At 48.4% G+C, this 12947-nt stretch overlaps 1 protein-coding gene across 1 annotated transcript in view; it reads right to left on the bottom strand.

Moving 5' to 3' along the window:
* Window positions 1-12947, bottom strand: part of LOC119445460 (glycosyltransferase 8 domain-containing protein 1) — a 50303-nt gene that overhangs the window by 18800 nt on the left and 18556 nt on the right. Inside the window, exon 6 of the mRNA XM_037709740.2 lies at window positions 11306-11472. Within this exon, the coding sequence (XP_037565668.1) occupies window positions 11306-11472 (167 nt within the window). The remainder of the gene's footprint in view (window positions 1-11305; window positions 11473-12947) is intronic.

The following is a 12947-nucleotide window of genomic DNA, read 5'->3' as shown; positions in this document are numbered from 1 at the left end:
GCGCACGTGCGGGACGTCCGCATCGCTAACCGATCCTAACCCGAAGAGCGCCTTCGACCTTTCGCTCCCAAGTCACCCCGCCGTCCGGTGGCATTAGCATCGCAACACTCGTGCCATCTCTCGCAATGCGCCGCAACTCCGCCGCCGTAAAGCTACGTGGCGAAGCCGGATTACGGGAGCCATGCGGGAAAAAAACATCAGGGGACACGTGAGAGTCGCGCATCCCCACATCCCCCCCCCCCCCCCAACCTTAAATCACTGCATACTCCGGCGAAACACGTCAGCACTGTCTAACATCAATGCATGCTTCGCGAACAAGAGGTAGTACATGCAACAGTGGCCGCACCGAGGAAATGTCCACACGCTTTCCATAACATGTGTGCCGACATTGTCTCTGGGGTTCACCGCTAGCCCGCGTTGGTCCCCAGATGTGGGGTCTCACACGTGCTCTTGGGACAAAGGAACGACAACACAGTAGTGCAGACAATCAAAAGGGCATTTATTGCACCTTTCATACACTAATACACGCTAGCCGAATTACTACTAATTACTAGATGGCACGACTGTCGCGATGCTAACGCCAACGAACGGCGGGGTGACTTGGGAGAAAAAGGTCGAAGGCGCTTCCTCTTCGGGTTGGGGTCGGTGAGCGATGCGGACATCCCATGTGTGCGCCGATCCACGCTTCCCGAGACAATCTCGCGTGGCTAGGAGGAGGGCACCGGTATGGACGAACACGGATCGTTCGAACGCGCCACCGTTCGCATGACCGTACACATGAACGACTAGGCGATGGTGTCATAGCATGGGGCGAACATATTCGCTCGCTATCCGGTCGTGGTGAGTCGGACTTACTTGATTTGTCGCACGCCCATGTGAATGTTCTATTGGTAGTAATTCGGCTAGCATGTATTAGTGTATGAAAGGTGCAATAAATGCCCTTTTGGTTTGTTTGCACTACTGTGTTGTCGTTCCTTTGTCCCAAGAGCGCGTGTGAGATCCCACATCTGGCTGCCTAACGTGGACCTCTTGGGGCATTGGACGATAATTTTGACAGTTTTGCTCGGTTCGAGACAACCTTTGTTTCAACCGAAGCGTATTCCTAGCGTGGATTTTGATCGCTAGCGTCGGCGGCGTGCTTTCTTGAGCGAGGTGACGGTTGCTGTAGCGTGTTTGAACTTTTCAACATGCTAAGCCTTTTCGAGAGTGTTTTGTTGAAGTACACTCTTCGGTACGAGAGCCACGTGGTCTTCATCCTGGGAGAGCGAGGCCTAGCGCCCGCGGAGCATTGGCAAACCTAAAGCGAGTGAGTACGGAAGCCTTGTGGGTGGTCCGAATTTCTTATGTAAATAGCTTCTTCTATCTCTTCGACTTCGGAAGTCGCAGCTCAGGGAGCCGGGTGGCCGCGGGCCACGCGTGCCGCTACGGGCTGACTGGTATTGCGGCCTGGCACCGGGCGCTCGACACCGTCTGGGACGGTGGGCACCGTTAACTCGGATGCTATGTGCACCGAGCGGGGTAGGACCACCTCACAGAGCTAACGTCTCTTCGCGGCAGCCTGTTGTGCCCATTTTGGGTGATGTTTTTTTTTTTTGGATGCCGGTTGTTGTCAAAGTAGCGACACAATAGGCCCAAGGCTTTACAAAGCCGCCTGTCGCACGTTGAGGGACACAAGCTGATGGACCATGGTGTTGAGGTGTCGCACATTGCTTCCCTCATTAGTTCGCCTCGCACGAATTGAAATTACTCGTTCGGCTCAAGAAAGCAAGCTTTGTTCACACAAGAACTTAGCATCTGAAATGCCGCCCGAAATTGTGCTAGCCGAATTGAACATCGTACCACATGGGTGATGCGCATACAGAATTCCTCTCCCTTGCACTACTTTTGTGTTTGTCGAGTGTGTTGAGTGTACGCAGCGTGAGCGGAGTCACCCCTGGTTTGCTGTCACCTGCACATCGTCAGCGCTGTTGCCCCGGACTACAATGGAGCTACCCCAGGCGATGCAGATGCCTGTGGCCAGTTCGGCGCAGCGATTTCGGCAGCCGCCTGTGTCCGGCTCGCTACCCTCGGCGGCTGGAAAAAGAGCCGGCAATCACCAGCGGCTCTCGCCGGCAGGGCGCGTCGGCACAAGCGACGCTTGCTCGTGCCGAATTCGGCGTCACCGTTTCCGGAGTCCTGGGCGGGAGTCGTGCCATCGAATCTGCAAAGGTGGTGCTGTGACCAACGGACGCCAGCGGTGAACCCCAGAGACAATGTCGGCTCGCATGTTGTGGATAACGTGTGGACATTTCCTTGGCACAGCCACTGTCGCATGTACTAACTTTTGTTCGCGACGCACGCGTTGATAGACCATGTGACATGTTTTGCCGGAGTATGTGTAGTGATTTAAGGGTGGGGAGATGTGGGGATGCACGACTCTCACGCGTCCCCTGATGTTGTTTTCCCCGCATAGCTCGCATCTCCCGTAATCCGGCTTCTCCGCGTGGCTAAGCGCTGGCGGTGGTCGTAGTGGTTGCGGCGCATTGCGAGAGATGGCGCGACTGTCGCGATGCTAACGCCACCGAACGGCGGGTTGACTTGGGAGAAAAAAGTCGAAGGCGCTTCCTCTTCGGGTTGGAGTCGATGAGCGATGCGGACGTCCCGTGCGTGCGCCGATACATGCTTCGCGAGACCGTCTCGTGTGGCTAGGAGGAGGGCACCGGTATGGACGAACATGGATCGTTCGAACGCGCCACCTTTGCGTGACCGTACACACGAACGAGTAGGCAATGGTGTCATAGCATGGGGCGAACATATTCGCTCGCTATCCGTTCGCGGTAAGTCGGACTTACTTGATTTATCGCGCGCCCATGTGAATGATCTATTGGTAGTAATTCGGCTAACATGTATTAGTGTATGAAAGGTGCAATAAATGCCCTTTTGGTTTGTTTGCACTACTGTGTTGTCATTCCTTTGTCCCAAGAGCGCGTGTGAGATCCAACAAAGTGAAACAGCATTACTGCCTTAAGCTGCCCTTCTTGAGTTTCTTCGCAACAGTCATTTTCCAGCACTTCCCTCACTTCATTGATGCCCTTGTTGACACAGCCAAAGAAGCTGCCCAAGAACGTGTCACAATTTGAAATGTAAAAACAAATTCTGCATGTGCGGAATACATGTGAGAAACTGCAAATACAGTCATTATGACTTAGTGCCTTGGCTTGGCTGGTTGGTGACTGCTGGAATGACTATGATAGGAGTCGCTACTTTTTGTGTCGGTTGGCAACTGTATGTGGGGCCTGCTGTACTAACTATAATTTAACATTTACAGGTCTCTACAAGTTTGTTGTTCCATGTGTCAAAACTTCATAACCACAGAAAGGATGGCCACAAACAGGGAGGCAGGCAAGATTGGCTCTTTTTAAGCCTTTGACTGCCAAGTTTCTTTCCTACTGTTACACAGCTCCTACTGAGTTTTTGTAACTGGTTTTGTAGTTTCCTGTCCAAATGCTTTGGTCATAACAAGTCAAGGCATTCGTTCTGGCGTTGCCACAGCTATTTGTTTCTTTTTTGCAATGGCAGTCAAGTGATGCATAGTCAGGGTTCTTGCCATGCTTTCTGACAGTGATTCGTCTTTGTTTAAAAAAAATAATTAGACTATGGGGTTTTACATGCCAAAACCACAATCTGATTATGAGGCACGCTGGAGTGGGGGAGTCCGGAATAATTTGGATCACCTGGGGTTCTTTAATGTGCACCTAAATCTAAGTACACGGGTGTTTTTGCATTTCGGCCTTATCGAAATGCGTCAGCCGTGGCCGGGATTTTCTCTTTGTTTGCACCTTCTAAAGGGGCACAGCCATGGCCCCAAAACAAGGGGCTTTAATCAGCACAGCAACGCAGTGGTCCCCTTTCCGCTTTTGATATGCTTCACTGCATAACACCAGCATCATGCAACATTAAGACCTGGGGTCTCAAACATGCAGACCACTGAGCTTTCAGGTGCGCACAGCATAGTTTCTTAAAGGAAGCTGGGAGAATCTCCGCCAAGTTTGGGAGCATGTATTTGTGTGAGCAGTTATTTTCTATGACGAATGAGACCAATTTGTCACTGTGCTCAAGAATCACCGACGCACATCTTCAGTCTGTTATAAAGAGTGCATCAGCACAGGATTTAGCACGAACATTCTTGCCTTAGTACATAGCGAAGCGTTGCCACGCATCAAACCAGTAAAGGCTGCAGAGTATCAATCAGTGGGAATAAAGCGTATTTCAAGTACAGTCGAACCCACTTATAACGATCCCAGATATAACGATCTATCGGTTATAATGACCACATATGAATGTATTTACATTTTCTCCGACCCTCCCTATGGAAACTGCTTCCAGATAACGTTTTTTAAATCGCTGTACTGCTACAACGAACGCTTCGAAACCAGTCACGGTAAAAATAGGGCACACGCAAAATGCCAAAGCACGGAAGAGCGACCAAACTGGGCGCACAGCAGCGCGCGCTCTGCTCCAGTCCAACCGTGATGATGATACGGCCTTCGAGATGAGCGAATGACCGCCTGGCCTGTATTTCGGAAGACGCAAAGAAGGTCACGTGTGGTAACGGGTTTTCAAGGCCACCTCCAGGGAGAGGCATGCCGCGTAAAGCATAAACAGCATGGCGCAGGGTGTGCGCCGGCGTGATATCGGATGCCATGATGGTGTCACTCACGTTTTTGCGCAATTGTTCGCGTGGTACTATGTGCATTACGCCCTTTTCAAAGATTTGGAACGACCATCTGTGTCTTTCCACCATGGGAACAATGGTCGCTCAAATGTTCCTTCCAACGTGGCCCTAGTCGGCAAGAACACTGCACCAAGCGCTGCCACCAAGCAATGTTGTGAAGGGTTGGCGGTTACTACACCGTTATTGGAAGATCACAGTTCGGCGGCGCTTCGTTTACGAGTTGCCGATTGCTGACAACGGTTCGCGGTGACGTTTTACCTTTCAAATAACGCATGTTTTGGTGCCCGACGCGATACAGATAACAATTTTATGCTCTTGTGTGGCTGACGCGCAGTCGTAATGCCGAGACCATGATGTTCGAGACCTTCGCAGAATGGCGGCATGCCGCAGTAGTTTCCGAAGTTTACGCTTCCAGCCAACTAGAACGCTTCGTTCCTGCATACACAATATACAGTCATGTCTCAGTAGTAAAATTTATCACAAGCTCTCGAACAAAAAATGGCAGCTGCGCTTGCAGTTTTGAAATGACAGGTGATCGGAACTGGGCTCCATTTTGAATGAGCTATACGACGCTGCATTTCATTATTTAGATGGATGCTTCTAACAGAAGTAGGCAGCTAGGAGTGGGAATGCACTGGGAACAAAAATGACACTGAAAATCTGGCTTTCAGACCAAAGTGCTGCCAAATTGTAATTGCTGACGCCAGCTTAAGAGCAGTTAATTTTTCAGCAATTTTAAGGGCGAGTCCGTATATAACAAACTACAGTGAAAGCTCGATGATACGAATCTCGCGGGGTCACGAAAAATATTCGTATTAGCCGAAATTCGTATCATCGAAACAATTAAAACTACAGTCGAATCTCGATAATTCGAACTCGAAGGGGCCCGAAAATTTGTTCGAATTAAAAGGACGTATTTTTGAAGTATTCGTGCACCATAGCACGATGCACGAACGGTGGGAGTCGTGAAATATCGCGGCGAGCAAGCGCATAGCAAGCGTGGGCCACGAAACTGCCCAGGCCGGCTAACGGTCGCTTCCCGATAACGGCAGAAAACGAAGCTTCAGGGAGTGGGCGGCGCCGGGACACGGGTGCGCGCGGAGACCGTCGAAGGTGAGGGAGGAGGGCGGCAGGGAAGCGGATTTGGCTGCGTCAACTCTGCCGCTTCTGTGGCTCCCCTCGCCCTCCCTCCCTCCCTCTCAACTCCCTCGTAGCTTTCTCACCTTCGACTCCGTGCGCACATCTCCGTGCGTGCCCGCTGCCGTGCTGGCGCCAGCTTATTTTAGCCGCTCCCTGAAGTTTCGTTTTCTGCCGTTATCGGGAAGCGAGCGTTTGCGGGCGTGGGCAGTTTCGTTGGCCCGACTGCGCCTCCGCCGCTGCTTCCCTCTGCGCTGCTGCCACAGCGTGCAAGGTCAACATGTGACTAGAAAATAGAGGAAGCATAGAGGAGAAGGGTTCACTGCCATTTTATCTGCGTGGCTGAGACGTCGGCACTAGTGTGTGCTAGAATACGGTTGTCTAGAACGCACTCTAGTCGGCACGTACACGCTTGTTCCGGCGCGATGCAGAAACGGCGACCTTGCAATTTGAGAGAGGGTGAAATTTCCGCCACGGGTTCTTTTTTTTCCCCATTCCTTCGCACGCGGCATTGAAGGGTCTCTCCTGAGCTCTTGCTCTACCGCGGTGTCGGAGCAACGCCGGTCGGAGGCGCCGACGCGTGATTTGGCGCGCTGCTAAGAGCATTGTCGGTGCGCGGTATGTTCGAAATAAGCGTGTTCGAATTAGCGAGATTCGACTGTAGCTAAATTAAAGAGTCAGAGGTGAACTCACTCAAGCACATGTACGTAAAAAGCATTTATTTCTTGAAGAAAAAGTCTCTAATGTCCTTCTATCTCGGTAGACAATCCTATCTCGGTAGACATAGCTCGCTGCGACTAGGTAAAATGGCGCAAACACAAAGAACGCGGCCCAAAGCACAGCAGCCACTCCGTCCGATGGGCGGCCGCCGAAAAGGAGGAAAAGTACAAAAGCGGCACAGCTTCAAACTCTTCGCGCCCAATCGCGGAGTCCGCGCTGTCCGGCGCCGCGTCCGCGCCTCCGCACCAAAAGAGAACGGGAGAAAGCGCGTGACTGTGCGCTGTTCTCTTTCGCGGCCGTCGGTGGGGCGGCGTTTATTCGTATCAACCGACGCAGTCCGGAAATCGATTCGTAACAACCGTTCTCTAGCACGTTGCAAAGTATTGGGGATCGGCCGGGACCACAGAAGAATTCATGTCATCCGGAAATTCGTATTAGCCGTAATCGTATCATCGAGCTTTTACTGTACTGATATAACGACCACTTTTGACGAAACTATCCAGTTCATTATAAACAGGTTCGTTTGTTTTATTTGTTACTGGGCTTTGTGCCCTGCTTTTCGGCACTGCTGTTCTGGCGGCCATACTTGTGACGTCCCCCCATTGCAACACGGGAGAATCTATGTGCAATACAGTAAAATCTCGATATAACGAACGACCGCGGTAAATGGTTCATTATTCCGAAAGGTCGTTATAGTGAAAGTCCCGAAATTAAATATTCTGCCCATTAACTTATCAGTTCATTAGTTGTCACCATATGAGCTATCCACGAAGACGTCGCTGTTGGCTCTCGGCCCGCGCTGTTGCTACTTGCCATAGATTCCAGCGCCACGCACCACCGAAGCACCGTGTAATAAGAGTGACGCGCTCAAAGCAGATGCTGACGCCGAGAAAACTACCGACAAAAAGGAATCTCCATGTCGCCTTCAAAGTGCATTGTTTCTTGTTTGTTTATCTTCACAATCCTTGCCGTGGACACCGCAACTGTCTTGCTCGAGGCGGACACCTGAACTATTTCAAAGCGCAAGCGCGCGTAACTGACACCGCCCGGAAAGTACGAAGTGTAACCCAACCCCACGAGTACGGAGGTTACATTTCTCCGCGCGCGTAGCTAGTATGGCCGCAGAAAGTGCGAAAGAAGAGTGCGGAAAGAAGAGACGCGCCTCCGTTGCTAGGCGACACTTGTCTGGGCAGAACATGCGCTCGCAAAACCTGACGAGTTGTCACCTTAGCAGATGCGCAGGACTGTCGAACGGTCCTGTGCATGACAATCGCCACTTCGCAACCTTCTCAGAAAGAACGGCTCGCCTGACTGTTCAGCTCACCCACTGTTACCCTGCCTCGGAACAAAAAGCGCTAGTCGAGAGCCAAAGTATTTTGCGGTGATGCCCGACCCGATGCGCGCCTTCTGGCCCCTCTGGCATAGAATAAAGAACCAACTACCTCTGGTCCCGCTGCTCTACTGAGCTGCACTGTTGGAATATCCGTCCACGCGGGGCCTTCAGGCACACTGCGCCGCTCTAGAGCGCAAGGGCGCCGTCCTAAACCAGGGACAAATTCATTGCAACGCACGCCGGTGTGTCATCCGAGGGCTGGGTGGTACGGAAAAGGCGTGCGCGGGCGACAGCCGCTTCCCTTGTGACAAGCCGCTGTCACCGATTCGCGTGATCGTCGCGCTGCCCGCGCTGCTTTCGAGTCTTTTTCGGAACTCGTGGAGTGATTATCGTGCGCGGGCGATTGGCCTTTCGAGAGGCGGCCACCCCGCTTCCCGACGCGGCGATACTGCGTGCCAGCGTAGTTATTTTTTTTCCTCAGGCGCTTCTCGGGTTTTCCGGACCCGTGCGCTGCGGCCTCCGCTTTCTGTGCCTTGTCGTCTGCTAGCCTCCTCTTTCGGCTGCCGTGACTGGATACACGGAAATCTAAGAATCCCAAATTTTGGAATATGAGTTCGTAGTACTGAGGCGTTGTTAACATGACACAGAAACGGGATAACGATCGTTATTCTGAAAAGTTTGGTATCCTGAATTTCGTAGTACTGAAATATTTTTACATTGAAACTATAAGAAGTCAGCGGGAGATTTCTGAAAAGTTCGTTAATGTGGGGTTCGTAGTAACGAGATTTTACTGTATATGTGGCCTGGTGTCGGATGCGAGTTTGAGACCACTGGTTTAGCCCTTGCCCTAAAACCTATATGCTTATTGACCCGTTTTGGCTATATCGAACTAAAGTAGACATCCATTAATTTGACTTTTCGGTTGATTCGGCTAACACTTTCCTGTCCGCGGGAAAATAGGCAGTTTTTGGGTAGTCTAGTAAACGATTTCTTTACTGCTACACCAAATGCTTGATATTAGAATGTATGGTATCAATTTGTAGATGAAGGAATGTGCTTTCTAATGGTATTATTTTCACACAAACAATTATTACGAATTCTTTGAAAAAAATATTTTATAAAAAATTTTAACAAGAACAAAAAAACTCCTTAAACATCGATGCTGCTTTGCACCAAGAGAACATAAAAAATTTCGAAATATACATTTTGAACGAAAAGACTATATACAACATTCCTGCAAGTATAAGCTTTATATCTGTAGAATTTCTTTATATACAAAGAAAAATGTTAGCCCAAGTGACTATCATGCCAGCATGGTGGCTCTTACGAGCCGCCAGTGGCACAGAGGAGTGCAATGCCGAAGTCCGCTCCCGGCAGTCTTCTAGCACAGAACTCCGCTCTTTGCACCGCCGCTGCCGACAAGTGGTCCTGCCCAAATGACATTGACACTTTGCAGATAAGAAGTGTGACCTTTAAAACACACCGGATCTCTTCAGATTTGAGTGTGGCAGCGATGAAACGGTTCGGAGTAGAAAATGTGTGTGTCTGTGCGTGTTTCTCCCTAGCCTGTGTCTTTGTAGCGCTCTAAAATCATGTTTTCCAAATCGCACCAACCGCACACTTGCAGCTTTTGCAGTGTGCAGGCAGTTGGTAGTATCCCCTGATTTTTAGTGATGCGGCGTGTTTTCGGGCCCCGTCGTTCACGCACCTATCAGTCTGCCTCACCAAACACCTGCCACAAGACAGAGGTATTTCATAAACCACCCCGACTATGCACTCCACAAATGGCTTTATGCGATTTTTCTCGCACCCTTGCATTCTTTTTTTTTTTCTAGAACGTGTGCGCAGAATTGAGCAAGCTTACGAGGTACCAAGAACACGATCGGGACACTGTGCCTATTCGCCACTTTCTTAACTCTTTCATTACCACTACAAATGTGATCATGTTTGATCTTTTTATGTTCTAACGTTTTATTTCAAGACATAGTAGTTACAATGCATACCGTGATACATAAAATTATAACCTGATCGCTGGTGTATTCAATGGATGTAAGGCAGTAATAAATGCTCAGACAGTCTTTGAGAATTTTTGTGTGACACTTCAAAGAAGCACCTCAAAAACCTGAATGAAAATAATAATTTTCTAGTATAACTACTGAGACCGGAAAAGTTCGGAAATATACAAAATATACGCCTGGCTTTTTAGTTCCCAACTTTTGTTAGTTAGACTATGCATAAACATTACTTGCAGATTTGCTGGCGTCAATACTAGCCATAATGATGCCCATGCTATGCGGAAAAACTGTAGTTTTGCAAATGAGAAAAGGGGTAAGTTTCTATTGTGAAGGGTGCATTTGGTTTTGCTAATGGCAGCAGGTACCTGGTTTATTTTTTACCGCATTCATTAGGCTCATGAAGCAATGGCTGTCAGGTAAGAGCACACAGAAGCTTCATCATACTTTACTATTGTGTTCGATCAACTTTTCTGTGCAAGCAAGCTGGTCTAGTGCGTGTTCAAGAGGCGCTGGAGTCTTCATATGCTTTGTTCCGTTCCTGTAGGGTAGTGTACATTTATGTGGAGCGTCGCACAATATTTTACAGTAATGAATAAGGGCCACTTGCACAGGTGGTGTTTAAAACCTAAGAAATTAGACTGCTAGTGAAGCTTCGGTCGACTGTGTGCTCTTGTGTGAGTGAAAACCACATACGACAGGAAAGATTGCTCATACATGTGCTATCGAAACGCTGATGAAGAAAAGCAACCCCTGGTGGGAAAAACAATGTTGCACTTGATATTAGTCGAACACAATTATCTAAAATAACACGCATCCGTGAGCATATATCAATGCTTGAGACATTGTTAAAACAGCCTAGACGTCCGACTGGAAGATTAGAGAACCCAATAGAAGCTTCTGTGTCTTCACAGCTGCTGTCATTAAAAAATTGTGTTGTCAAGTAGACCAAAGCACAACTTTTGCGTTGTTTTATTGAGGAAGTGCTAGGAGCACTGGAGGCTAGTTTCGACGATACCTTCAGTTGAAGTTTTATTTTAACAGACTCGTCAATCTGCCAAAAATTGTCATATCTGAGCACTAGTTAAAGTTCAGTCTTCATTTCAGACAGTGCATGGTGTTGTTAGCAGAAATAGTCGAACGGAAATGTTTAACGTGTTGAAAAAACTTTCGATCAAACTGATCGATTTATATAGGCCCAGTAAGGAAAGAGTTAAGATTATGCGACACCTTATGTATGCAAGGTACCACTTCTGGTCTGTTTATGTGTTAAGTTTTATGCTTTCCTTTGGCATGCGGCTTCCCTTTCAGTTTCTGGGCAAACACATCGCCCAATTCCTAGTCAAAACAGTGTGTGGCAATCAGTCACACTACATCTGTGGTACTCACCTGAGATTCGCTCTGATCCAGTTTTCGGCCATCTCGGTGACATTGTACCGCACCCAGTCGGCCATTCGCACCACAAACACACCCAGGTTCACCGAACAGTAGTTGGGCTCCAGACCCAAGTCACGTAGTGACGGCCGGCTCAGGTCTAGAAGCTGGTGGTAACGGCTCTGCAAAATGGTATATATATAAAAAAATGTGACCTGCACTTAGACACCATTGGCAGTGTTATTTTAGTGTGCTAAACAATTGATGACGAAATGATGACATCACAACGACTGCCACGTAGTGATGACATTTCCATGTAAAAGAACCTGCAAAATCTTACCTCGGTATCTCTCTTAACCTGCCCTTCAGGACAATTTGAAGTGCGTTACAGTACAGCTTTACGCAGCATTGTTCACTGAAGTGTTACACTCAAACTCGGTTCCCAAGGACGTTACTTCCTTGCACAGTAAAGCAAAACTACGGCTGTCAGTACAAAAACAAAATGTACTATGTCATTTGTTACTTTATGCCTGACCACACCTAAAGAAGTAAAGACTTCGTATTGTCCAAATTAAAAAGAAACCAAGAAACCAATTTATTCACACAATTTATTTGCATCATGAAGTTGAATGGCCATGTATCTTGACACGTCTGTGCCTTACTGTATTTAGAGCAAATGCTTTGATTAAGGCATTAGGGATTTGGCTGTTGTGAATTTTGATTAATTACAGTTGATCTTGGACATATCAAACTCGAAGCAGATTGTGAAATAGTAGTCCAATAAATACATAATTTGAAATATAGCATGCAAACTGTGATGTTTCAAAATGTGCACTGGCGAATGCAAACACATTATTAACAAAATATTTGAGCAGAGTTGCTGCAGCTGAGTGCACCATCAAGCAAAGGAGCATGTTGTTGAGCTTTCCAGCTGCTGAAAGAGTGAAAATGCAATTGGGTTAATGCCACAACTAATTCTCATTTGTTCTAACACGTTCCTTTGGGCTAGTTGGTACGACACTGCAAGTACACATGAAATGAGCAGACGAAGACAGAAAAGAATAGACAGATTGGAGAACTGACTAACATCAGTTGTTAGCCAGCACTCCGTCCTATCTCATTTTTGCCCGTGTTTATGTGCTTGCACTGTATGCATTTGCAACCGTCTCTTCTTTTGTTCAATTTTTTGAATGCCTTCTGGTTTCCGTTAGGCCCGAAAGTCCAAATGGAAACTGTAGGTACTGCATGTTATCCAACAGTTCCAGTATAAACTTGTAAAAGCACTTGTAAAAGCGTTCAAGAAAAGATGCAGCAGATCGAACGAGTTTGAATCTGTATACAGCAAAGCTTTGTGTGAGTGCGTAAAGAGTCGAAACTCGAGTTTGTGTTTCCTGAATGTCCGCACAAAGTGACACAGAAGCCTTTATTCAGGCATTGTAGAGAGGCTAATGCAATGCCGCCGCCTCTGCCGCAGATGCGCGAAGGCAAACTTTCTGGTTCTTTCTTTTTTCTTTCCCCCACACGGTCGGCGCCGCTACTGCCACGGATGCGCAGAGGCGAGTGCCATCTGGTGGTGGTGCAAGGAACCCAGTGGCACACATGGCGCACATCCTCTGCTGTGATTGGTTGGCCTATTCGGCTAGAGAACAGCCACGCC

The sequence above is a fragment of the Dermacentor silvarum genome, chromosome 3 (genome assembly GCF_013339745.2).
Source record: "Dermacentor silvarum isolate Dsil-2018 chromosome 3, BIME_Dsil_1.4, whole genome shotgun sequence".
In the NCBI taxonomy this organism is placed as follows: Eukaryota; Metazoa; Arthropoda; class Arachnida; order Ixodida; family Ixodidae; genus Dermacentor; species Dermacentor silvarum.
This window is presented reverse-complemented; position numbering and strand designations above follow the sequence as displayed.